Source organism: Mytilus edulis, chromosome 10 (assembly GCF_963676685.1).
Source record: "Mytilus edulis chromosome 10, xbMytEdul2.2, whole genome shotgun sequence".
Lineage (NCBI taxonomy): Eukaryota > Metazoa > Mollusca > Bivalvia > Mytilida > Mytilidae > Mytilus > Mytilus edulis.
Genome location: NC_092353.1, coordinates 75,456,196 through 75,469,144, shown reverse-complemented (window position 1 = coordinate 75,469,144; position 12,949 = coordinate 75,456,196). Strand labels below are relative to the sequence as shown.

The window sequence follows — 12,949 nt, the reverse complement described above, 5'->3', positions numbered from 1 at the left end:
AAAGATTGTAAAACGGCGTTTCCATTCACGTTGTTGCATTTACTCATGAACCATTCAATCTAAGTTTTTCAAATTTTAATATGTTGATACTGATGACAAAATGGAGGTCAAATTTGTTATTGACGATTTTCACTTTCACCATTCATCAGTAATGGTTCTTGTGATATTGCCAGGACACAAATAAATGTTAATAAATCCGGTTTGCTGTCGTTGTGACAGCCTCTTGTTTTAATTTATTTAATGTTTGTTGCTGATCTGATGGAGTTTTTAATTGTCTGTCTTTAGGAGAAGTCTTCACAATTCAGAGAAGTACAATTTTGTTGGACAATGAACATCTCTTTTGTCTGTTTATTCAATAACTACATATACATTTTTACAAGCTCTAACCAGGGAATGGTCGTAATCATGGTGAAAGACTTGCATTGTTACTAAACATTTAAACACTTGTGCATTTATTTATTTTTTTGTTAGATAACAATGACAATTTTCATGCATTTCTGGGTATTGTAATGATAATTAGATAGATATAAGAAGATGTAGTATGAGTGCCAATGGCAATGAGACAACTCTCAATCCAAATCACAATTTGCTAAAGTAAACCATTATAGGTCTTCAATACAGACCCCTGTCTTTTAAATTTCAGCAAAATACACTTTGGCCAAACAATGGAATCAAATATCCAAGAAAATAAAAATTTTCCTCAGTCTAAGAAAATTGTTATTTAGGAATATAAATGTATTTCTTGTATAGATTAGAGAACAATCATGTCCACAGAGTCAATCTAGTTCTGGTAATGATCTGTAGATGGTAGATTAATGTTGGGTGGCAAATATTTCATATGAACCTCTTACCTAGACCAACTACTAAATTGATATGATATCTTCATTTGTTTTTAATCTAAAAAAAAAATTGAAAACATTGCATTCATATTTTTATTATTTTTAGGTGGAGATGCCTGGAGGATATCAGGTGAAGAGAGAATGAAGCATGATTCTCAGTTCTTTCAACTCAAACCAGTTAATGGATTCATCACAGGTAATATTAATTTCTCACAGGATAGAAAATATAATAGAAATAGTTTATTACGGGAAGATTTGTATTTTCTAATTACACCTAGTTTACATACAATTTACTTAAACTGTCAACTAAGCAGGTATCAAACTGCTTTTAAAAAATGTTGTTTTATGTCCTGTCTATGATATAATGTATTGGTGGGCTATTACCATGATTATGTTTTATGGTCTTTTGTCCGTTTGCTGTCCAGTTAAAGTTTTGGTTGAATGTAGTTTGTGGTCACATCAACTTGAAACTAAGAATATATATATATAGATATAGAGCTATAATGAGGTATTGCATGATATGCTTTGAGACAATTATTTACCAGATTCCAAAATGATGAAAATGGCAGAAGTAACTATAGGTCACCATTCAGCCTTCTACCAGTAGAAAAGTCAATACTATATAGCATATATAGTAAGCTTAAAAAAGGTAAACCGATAAAAAGTGAACAATATAAAAATGAATGCCAAATTAGGGTTTTGATCCAGATTTGATGGTTGAGTTATAATTGTAATACAATTTTATAAACACACATGCTTGTTCTTTATGTAAATGTTAGATAAACTAATACTTTGTACAATTTTTACAGGAGAACAAGCCAAGGGATTTTTTATGCAGTCTGGTCTACCAACACCTATGTTAGGTCAGATATGGTATGTCAAATATTTTTTTGACTCACAATGACAAATAATCATTACAAATGCTTGATGAAAAAACATATAACTTGTAGGGAGAAGAATTACCAGGATTACCAATTGATCAGAACATCATGCTTTATTTATAACCTACCACCAATAACTGACTCTTGCAAAAAAATGAACACAGACTAAAACAACAATAGAAAACAACACATTGTAGTATCAAACATTGACCAGGACTGTAGTTAAGTTTGTAGTGCATTCCTTTAACACAATAAATTAATTAAAAAAGCCCACTCTTGCTTCCTTATTCATTTTATAAAGATTTTGACAAAACTAGGAAGTGGACTACTGTTGTGATAAAGTATAGAAAAGTTGCAAGACCAAAACTTGTTCATAGTGTAATTTCATCTCCCTTCTTGCTTTTTTATGCATATAATAGAATGATATTAACTGGAAATATGTATGGTTAAAATTTGCAGGTAATACACTGTTCACACTATATTTGTAGATCTTTTAATCTTAAGTACAGTAACTTTGGTCTCTGACAGAAAATTGCACATATGGATAGATTACTATAAATGCATTAATTTGATTTTCAGGACCCTGGCTGACATGAACAATGATGGAAAGATGGACAAGAAAGAGTTTTCTATAGCCATGCATCTTATCAAGAAAAAGTTACAAGGATTTGAGCTCCCAAAAGCATTGCCACAAAGTCTGAAAGCTGACCCATCACCAATGTCTGCTAGCATGGCTGCTCCTATGGGGATGAGTATGGTTACAGGTACATATTTGTTCTATTTAGTTTGAATGCTTACCTAATACCCAAAGGTTGGAGGTAACAGCCTTGATCTCATGACTTTTCAAGTTTGAAGCGAGGGTTTGAAAGATTTTTTAAAAAATGGATCGGTTTGAGAAAGAAAAAAAATCACATATAGATATAGCTCAATGTACTTTATATAAATTCTCCACTTTCAAATTTATAAACAAATTTAAAAAAGGAAAATTTATTTCAAGTTCAAAATTTTGACATTTATTTTAACAAGTTAACAAAAACCTATACATTTATATCTAAATGAAGAGCATGCATTTATTGGTACATTTGTAATTCAATAAAAGAGCTGAGATTGAATGATATTTTCAAAATTACACTTTTGAATTATTGGTAAAATTATTATGGGGCTTGTTAAAAGAGCTGAGATTGGACAAGAGTTTCAAAAATATTACTATTACCTATTGGACATGGTAGGATGTACTTAGGTGAGGTTTTGGAATTTGTGTCAAATGTTCGAACTACTTGGTGTTTTTCCATACATAACAATGTAAAATATTTTGCCCCATAACACCCATTTATTTTTTCATATAAGATTTATAAGCTCATGAAAGGTCATTTACCAAAATTTTAGAAAATTCTTGATTTTCTTTCTTTGGTTTTGAGACCCAAATAATATCAATGCAAATAAAAGGTAAAAGTTTGAGTCAGCCTTTTCCCACCATATTTTAAATCTCAAATATCTCGAAAATGAGGTCCATGACCTATCAATATTTTTAGCTTATTTTTATCCTTAAAGAGTGCTCTACCAGCTTATAGTATCAATTTTAACTTCTTAATTTATTAATTTTCACCTAACCTCACCTAAGTACATCCTTAATATTATAAATATTGAGTAGAATGACATTATGTAAAATGTTCTTTTACACTTATAATTTTTTATTTTATTAGGAATGCCTATGATGAGTGGTTTAGCACCAACCAACATGGTGGCAAGTTCAATGACAATGCCTATTATGTCCAATGGTGTAAATCCACAGATGGGGCACATGGGTAAGTTATAATGATATAACATTCTGTCAACCAATATTCAATGCAAGTAGCATTTATAGAAGTAAAGATGATTGTTTTACAAATCAAAATTTCACAAGAGTTTGCAAAAAAGTTCATTTACAATACTTAAACACCCTTTGAATTTAACTTCTTATGTTCATAATTTAGGCCGTTAGTTTTTCGTTTGAATTATTTTACATTTGTCATTTTTGGGCCTTTTATATCTGACTTTGCTGTATGGGCTTAGCTCGTTGTTGAAGGCTGTATGGTGACATTTATTTGTTAGATTCTGTGTCTATGGTCTATTGTGGAGAGTTGTCTCTTTGGAAATCATACCACATCTTCTTTTTATACATATGGACCATTCCTTAGAAATGAACATTCATGAATATTCATGCATAATTGTCTCTGATTGAACATAATCTATTGTAGTTTGGTGATTATTTTCTTCATGTTTTTGTCTCTTTGTAATGATCATCTTTAGATTTCAAGATAGTGAAAATGATATGACAAACTATATATTTTTTTTAGGTGCACAAACTATGGGTATGCAGGTTGGATTTGATGGAAAACCAAGGGCAGGTTCGTTTGGTCCACCTCAAGTGGCCCAAGTATCTCAACCAGGGTAGGCTTTTAATATTAACAGCAGTGCAAATAATGGTCTTTTCTTTTTAGATCTACCCATCTAATTGAAGACTTTAATACTTGTAGACGGTAAAAAAAATTTTTTTTAGAAAATGTTAAATGTGAAAATTAGAGGATCATTCAGTTGCCAGTAATCATGGTAATAACAGTAACGGAACCCAGTGCCAATGTTTCTGCACCAGATTCACATTTTGACAATAAATGACTTGTTAGTGATGCTCACAATGTCAAAATATTTAAAACTCCAAAGCTTATTAAAAGGATAGAGCTAAAATCCATCAAAGGAAAAAAAAATCATCAAGTTTGTACAGTATTTTTCTGTATTTGTAAAATTAAGTTCTCAAATACACCTAAATCCCTCTCAGACACTATTCTGACATGAGCTTATCTGACAACAAAAATGTATCTTCTTGCACTTGAATGCTGTGTGCTTGGCAGAAAATTGGTATACTGACATCTTTGAATAATTGGCGTAATAACATAAGTGTTGGGACATGGAAAATGCTCAAATTTTAAGCAGTTATTGCAACCATAAGATCATGGAGGCATTTATTTTCAGTCATAGTTTACATTTTTGCCAGTATCAGATATATTCTTTATATTTCAGTGGTCAACCAGCTGTAGGGTTTGCTATTCCACATAACTCCAAGCTGAGACATACACAGACATTTAATACCAATGATAGACATAAACGAGGACATTTAACAGGTAAGACATACACAGACATTTAATACAAATGATAGGCATAAACGTGGACATTTAACAGGTAAGACATACACAGACATTTAATACTAATGATAGGCATAAACGTGGACATTTAACAGGTAAGACATGCACAGACATTTAATACTAATGATAGACATAAACGAGGACATTTAACAGGTAAGACATGCACAGACATTTAATACAAATGATAGGCATAAACGTGAACATTTAACAGGTAAGACATACACAGACATTTAATACCAATGATAGACATAAACGAGGACATTTAACAGGTAAGACATGTACAGACATTTAATACAAATGATAGGCATAAACGTGAACATTTAACAGGTAAGACATGCACAGACATTTAATACAAATGATAGGCATAAACGTGAACATTTAACAGGTAAGACATACACAGACATTTAATACCAATGATAGACATAAACAAGGACATTTAACAGGTAAGACATGCACAGACATTTAATACAAATGATAGGCATAAACGTGAACATTTAACAGGTAAGACATGCACAGACATTTAATACAAATGATAGGCATAAACGTGAACATTTAACAGGTAAGACATACACAGACATTTAATACCAATGATAGACATAAACGAGGACATTTAACAGGTAAGACATGCACAGACATTTAATACAAATGATAGACATAAACGAGGACATTTAACAAGTAAGACATGCACAGACATTTAATACAAATGATAGGCATAAACGTGAACATTTAACAGGTAAGACATGCACAGACATTTAATACAAATGATAGGCATAAACGTGAACATTTAACAGGTAAGACATACACAGACATTTAATACCAATGATAGACATAAACGAGGACATTTAACAGGTAAGACATGCACAGACATTTAATACAAATGATAGGCATAAACGTGAACATTTAACAGGTATTTAAGTTATGAATTAAAAAAACTGCCAAAGAATGAGACAAAAAATATATAATTGAAAAAAAAAGACAAATTAGGACCAATTTGTGTAATCTTTCAAGTAGGCAGTTTCTCATGTTATATTGTGAACATGCTAGGCATATATACAGATGTCTTTTTCTTTTTTTATGGTGGCAAGTCCTATTTTTTTCTTGTAAAATGCCCCCCCCCCTCCCCCAACAAAAAAAAGTGAAAAAGTTGTTCTCCCAGAGTTCGCAAAAACTTTTTTGACCCGTCGGTCATGGGACCAACATTGCAAGATTATTTTTCAGTTCTACAAAATTTTAGCCAGTTCTTAAAAAAACTGTAAATTTTATACTGAAATAAAAATAATAACATATTTTGTTGAAAAACAACTTTTGCCACGGACAAATTAACAATAAAGGACCAGTTCTGTTCTCCTGATTGTTCTTATTCAAAGCCATCTTCACTATCCATTTTATCATCTGAATCACTTTCTCAGTATTTGTTATCTCCATCGAAGAGTTCAATCGCTGATTGTCTGAATGGGATGGCTACATGAAAAATTCAGCCAGCCACTTGTAGATCGCCACTCTGGTTTCTGTTTGTTTATAATAGGAAACCAGTACCGGAAATTAGCAGGCTAGCAGCAGGTACATCTGATGACTGATGTAAACACATACTGGAATAAGTTGCGGTACAACTAATTACCCATAAAAAAGGCACTGCAACAGCTGTTTTTACATCTGTCATTGGGACCGGTACCAGCTTTCAAAATACTGGTCCAAGCCTCATTTTGACCGACAGGACCGACCATTTTCGCGAACTCTGTTCTCCTATGGAATAATTCCCAAATTCTGATCATTAGATTCAGTAAGACATAAAAACATAGAGTTAGTTAAAAAGGTTGCAAAATTTTGTTATTTAATAACTGAAATTATTACTTAAGGAAAATAACTCTGTATTTATATTTTTCAGGTGTAGAAGCCAGAGCCTTGTTGGTACAGACAGGACTACCACAGCCAATATTGGCTCAAATATGGTAAGTTAACAACTCATATTCTTTTCAGATTTTATTTGTATATCTACCGGTTTAATAGTGTAATGCTTTTGAAGTAATAGGAGTTGGTTTCCTTATCACCATGCTGTTTTTTTGTTAAATCAGGAAACATGGTTAATCTTATCAATAATATTCATATGTCATATCAAAATTGTGGTCACATTTTAATTTCTGAAGGAATAAATGTAAATAACAAACCACTTGTGTGAGAAAAGATAAATGAAAACAAACCCTTGGCACAGATATAAATATGCTTATAATTGTACCCACATTCATACTTGCCAACCTCTGACAATGGGAAATCATGCCATGACATGACATGACATGTCAAAAAGCGTGTGAAAACGCGTGTGAAAACGCGTGACATAGATGCGAACCTTTTAATAGGAATGTGGTAATGTTCATAATTTCACATACAAATTTGTTAATATGAGAAACAATTTATATTCTAATTGTAAAGCACCACCACTAGGCACATATTCAAAACAACTGCCAGTTTCAAGTTTAGTTACATTTTTTTGATAGCAGCACACAATATAAATGTAACATAGTCAAGTTCTAATCAGAATTCAGTGTCAATTTCTTTATAATTGAAAATGCTCTCCAACAATTGATATTCATCAAGATTTGAAAGAATGTCATAATGTCTTTTTTTTTTTGGCAATGTAAAATGTCATCTATTATCTCTGCCATTGCTCCCATTGCTATTGCCTGGTCAAAACTGGGTAGTTCATCAGAAGATAGCTGGTACTATGAGAACTGATCCAACAGTTCTATGATATTTTCATCCCCATGGCCTGTAGAAATCTGTTGGCTAGATTTGAAACTGAAATTGAAAAAGAAAAATGTTTTATAAATTTGATTTCCATTAGATAGCTAAACATGTTTAGTGCTTATTCAAATAGCTACATTATATTTCTCCTCTCACATGTATTGTTTTTTATCATTGCATCATAGAATGCACAAATTATGCGTTACTTGTCACTTGATCATTTAAACTCGAACTCCAAAATATAATTTATAAATTTTGAATCTTGCTGTACACATCGTTTTGACTTAATAATCTGCGATTTAGACGACGGTAAAGGCCCTAAAAGTGACCTCTTTCACATTTCCCCTATAAAGTGAACTTGAAAGAAAGTCACAAAATCGTTTAAAACTAATCACAAACTACTTACCTTTAACTGTTTCAAGTGTTTGTTCATAGACCTATAGAAAAATAAACAATATGGCAGCCAAACTTCGAATTTTTCGGTTTTTAATGCCGAGTAAGGAAAAAACCCGAGAATAGCGATATCACTAACGACCAAAAAATGAAAAGAACGAAAAAGCGTGTAATTGTGTGTAAAGTGGTGAAAAGCGTGTACACACCATGTGACAAAATCCTCGTGTGTAAACGGTTGAAAAAGCGTGTATTACACGCGAATATCATGTCACTTGACATGTATGCCCACATTTTTAAAGTTTTGATATGCAATTAAAATTTTAGTGTATGGTATTGGCAGTCCTGAATCCCTTATCCTATACGTTTAATGTAAAGTGATGCCCAATCCCACTTTGTTTTCTTTTGTTGCTTTTTGTTATATTATTAGGTTTATTGATAGTAAAGGGTTAAGATATTCTGCCCATATACAAATGTACATGGATAGAAAAGACTTTCACCATTTTGTAATTATTATCAAATTGTTCTTTTTCAGGAATTTGGCTGATTATGATAAAGATGGAAAGCTAAGTTGTGAAGAGTTTTGTATAGCTTTGCATTTGGCTGATTTAGTCAAAGCTGGTGTATCTTTACCACCAAAACTTCCACCAGAACTTTACCCAGCCCAAGTCAGAGCAGGAAGTATGACTGCTCCAAGAACAGGAAGCTTTACTGGTACCCCACCACCTCATCAACCAGCTGGTATGATTAAAAAAATTATAGGCCTTTGATAGAAAAGTCTTGTAATTCATAAGGATAGATATTTCTACTGCAGAAAGTATATATTAAAAAAAATTGCAAGTTGTGACATTTTTCTTTATTTCAAAGCAAATTGGTTTTTGTCACAATTTGTAAATTATTCAATTTTTATGAATATTTAAAAATAATACTAATCTTAAATTTAAAACAGTGAGCTTTTAAAATAAATAAAAACACTTTTTTTCCTTGAGACCTTCACACTCCATTCACTATGTATTACACAAAATTTTACATCACTTAGACACACAACAACATTTAATCTCAATAACAGGACATAAATGATCCATCAACTGATTTTCATGATAATGGTTTAGGCATATTTATTTATCATTATTACAAATATTTCTTCATATAAGAATAAACTAGAGAAATAGAATCTGGAAACATGCTTTACATAGATTATGATTATCTACTTCCTAGATGTTGGCAAATTCTTACCTTTATTTTAGCTCCACAAAAGCCTGATGCTTTTGGTGATCTGCTAGGAGGAATGGGAATACCACCACCTGTAATGCCACAACCCAATGTTCCTGTAGAGAATGTGGTGGAGGACCTACAACCAGGTAAGCGTGGAATATTTTATGAGCGCCATCTATTTAAGATTATAATGGGAAATGAAGTCAATTTATCGAAAAAAAGATTTGAGTTCTCTTTATGATTATGATGTAGAATCCCTATCATATTAACTGTATATTTTATTTCCTGTCATTTTTGATTCATCCATTAAGTTTAAACAGTCAGCAGAGACATGATGATCATCGTAACTATGTGTTAAATATAAAGCTATCAAAAGGAAAGTTTGGTCATCGTAAGCTATAAAAGGCCTCAGCATGACAAAATGGGAAGCAGTTCAAAGAACAAATCAACAGCCTGAATAATATTAAAACAACAAACAAATAGCAGATATTATGTGTAATTATCATGTGATCTAAAATGTTATCAACAGGTGATAACTGACTGGTTATTCATACTCAAGTTTAATCATGCATAAACCACTTATTTTTCTTTTATTTTTGTCTAATACCTGTTATTCTAATTTCAGATGAATTTGATGGTATTGTTTTGTCCTTCCCAAAAAATGCACTCACTTTTGTTCTTACATTGAATATAAAAGAAATAAAAACATTTGCCTTTTAAATTGAATATTTGGTTCTCAGACAAGAATGGAAAAAAGTTGTTTCGAACAAAGTCAAATTATTTAGCTAAAACTGTGAAATTTCTGAACTTGTAATTGACTTTCAACAACACAATTAAAGTCTAGATGATGTCAACTGATTCCAATCTACTTGTGACATCATGTTTTTCCGCTGGAACGTGAAAAATACAAATATTTAGATTTACAAAAATCAACATAACAAAGACAACAGAATTTAATTATATTGAATTAGATGATGATTTAAGACTCAATGATAAGAAGTGTGTGTCAGTTTTTTTAAGAATAGATATTTGAAGAGAATACAGTATCAAGGAAAACACTTTTTTCTGAGAATAAAATACTTCATATATATATATTACATGGCCTTTTGACATTCCTTCCAAAAGAGGAATAAAAACACTTTAATATATACATGTTTATGTGTTTATGAATATTGTTGTACAAGCACTTTGTTATTGTCCCAGAAATTGACCCCAACTGAATATAAATGAAATATTTCAAGCACTCATTATCCTTCACTAGTCACTGTTGTAATAACTTTAACAGTGCCAATATTAATGCACTAGATGTACATTTTGACATTGGTAATATAGAATCATTTTGTTTGTAAAGAGTTGGAAAATATCACTGTTATGCAAACATTTACATTGTTAAATTCAGAGCCATTGACATAATATATTTAATTTGAATTGGTGCAGTACAACACATTTTTAAAGCAAATTAATGCAGATTGTTAAAAACTGATATTTTTTTGAACACTTTAAATAGAATATCTTCAGAATAAAACTTTCAGTCTTTAAGATTGGTTTGAAATGATATCATAGAAAAACTTGGTTGTATATTTTATAGAGTTTAATTAAAGCTGATATTTTTTTTTCTAGTTACCTTTGAAGATAAAAGGAAATTAAACTTTGACAAGGGTCAGGCTGAGTTAGAACGTAGAAGGCAAATGTTACAAGATCAAATGAGAGCAGAAAACAATGCCAGATTAGAGAAGGAAAGACAAGAACAGGAAAAAAGAGAACGAATCAGGTTTGTTTCATGAGCAATTCTAGAAATAGATAGAATAAAAAATCCAGGGGGATTGATTATTTATGAGATTATGTTTCTAATTAGTTAATGTTTTAATAAGCTATGATATAAGGTCATTTCTTGTTGCATACATGTGATTCTTCCAGCAGGAGATAAAATCTCCCATTTTTCAGACCCTCTTCCGTCCCTCCCGTTAAAATTTGAAATCTTCCGCTTTTTGAAAATGTCAATCTCGAAAAATTTTCAGTAGACATTTCTGTTTACAAAATAGATACAGACAGGGAAAAAATCTGAGAAACTCGAAATTGATATGGGAAAAGTCCCAGAAAATCGGAAGTTTCCTGTAAGGGCTATTCCAGAAAAAAATGTATGGGGGGGTTGGAAGGCAGTTTTTGTCAGCACCCACCACCCAGACAATTGTAATTGAGAATTATAGTGCATTATAGTGTGAAAAGTTGCTCTGATACCCATCACCCATGTATTATTAATACAATGTGCCTTCCCCCCCCCCCCCCCCCCCATACATTTTTTTCTGGAATAGCCCAAATGGAATTTGTGTCAAAAAGGTAAATAGGAAAATTGCCTCAAGTAATCAATGAAGGTGTTAAGGATTAGACTGTATATACAACAATAAAAGATGATTGGCATTTACCTAGTAATCAACTAGCTAGTTAAATAAACATGTCTGGATGATTAAAAGTGATACTGACAATGGAACAGTTGTATAAACATCGACTTTAATAAATTTTGATGCTGTTGAAAGCATGGAACAGACTTAGTTTATAATGAACCTCAAAGACAATAAAATCAACTCAAATATGATATGTCTTCTATCTGGTCCAATGGAAAACCTAAATAAGTGTGTTTGTCTTATAATTTGACAAAATGCAAACTGTATGTTATCACCAAATACTTGTACCCCAGCATCAAATTAAAGAAGACACAATATCACTATAGCTGAATTAAAAATGGTGCAAGTCCAGTGACAAGGGTCAAGACCATGCTTACTTCACTTCATGCAAAGCTGACTATGGTGGCCCTAATTACTTGACCAAAAATATGGAGACAGCTACCCACCAGAAAGCCCACAACTTTATCAATTCAACACCTTCTGTTAAAAACATGTTCAGTAGTGGTACAAAAGTTGACAATGTGGCTAAAGCAGATGTAATTTTTGCCAACTATGTATGATGGCTGATCACTGTATCTTGAACTATATAAAATTGTGATGAATAAATATTTGAACCCCCCCCCCCCCCCTATCTTCTATTTTATTAGGTAAAAATGGCTATGTAGGTGCTTAAAGGTGTGGAATCATTGTTGTATTTTAACAAAAAAGGAAGATATGCAGTTTAAATACACACGAAAAAATCTTGCATATGTCGATAAAAAGGTTGATAAAAAATCTCCAGTTATGAGGCCCAAACTCCAGCTGAAAATTTCCAAATCTCCAGTTGTGGCTTGACAACTCTGTCACATGTATGTTGTTGCTGTCTGTTTGTTAAACCTTTATCTTTACAGCCTTGTAAAAGATATCTGTTCTTTATAATAAAATTGAGAATGGAAATAAGAATTTAATAGAGAGGTGGGATACGAACAGAAAATTCAACTGTTAAGTCGATAACAAACTAACAATGCAGACATGTGACACCCATATAATGTGTTGTTAGATTACTGCTTTACTTATGTATTTCCATCATTTTAGCAATATAAAGCTTGGAGATTTAAGTCTTCAAATTTTTTGCCAGAAAAGTCTGCTTTTATCAGTAACATATGGGCTTTGTCAGATGGAAATCGACATTATGCTAGTGAATATCAATATATATGTTATCCTATTTAAATAAAATCTCTATCAACAGTCTGTTACTTTTTATAAAAAAATGAGTTGGGATAAGAACCCTATAACACATATCAAAATTCATCTTTTATTTCGTT

At 31.8% G+C, this 12,949-nt stretch overlaps 2 protein-coding genes across 10 annotated transcripts in view; one reads left to right on the top strand and one right to left on the bottom strand.

Moving 5' to 3' along the window:
* Positions 1–12,949, bottom strand: part of LOC139491907 (putative inhibitor of apoptosis) — a 396,259-nt gene that overhangs the window by 183,797 nt on the left and 199,513 nt on the right. The window lies entirely within an intron of this gene.
* LOC139491899 (intersectin-1-like) overlaps positions 1–12,949 on the top strand; it is a 69,102-nt gene that overhangs the window by 3,784 nt on the left and 52,369 nt on the right. For 5 of the 9 annotated variants that reach the window (XM_071279817.1, XM_071279823.1, XM_071279814.1 and 2 more), the window contains exons 3-12: positions 946–1,035; positions 1,649–1,712; positions 2,300–2,484; positions 3,424–3,525; positions 4,057–4,150; positions 4,778–4,878; positions 6,785–6,848; positions 8,564–8,769; positions 9,276–9,389; positions 10,864–11,014. In XM_071279817.1, the coding sequence (XP_071135918.1) occupies positions 946–1,035; positions 1,649–1,712; positions 2,300–2,484; positions 3,424–3,525; positions 4,057–4,150; positions 4,778–4,878; positions 6,785–6,848; positions 8,564–8,769; positions 9,276–9,389; positions 10,864–11,014 (1,171 nt within the window). The other 4 variants (XM_071279820.1, XM_071279819.1, XM_071279821.1 and 1 more) reach the window with 4 other exon arrangements.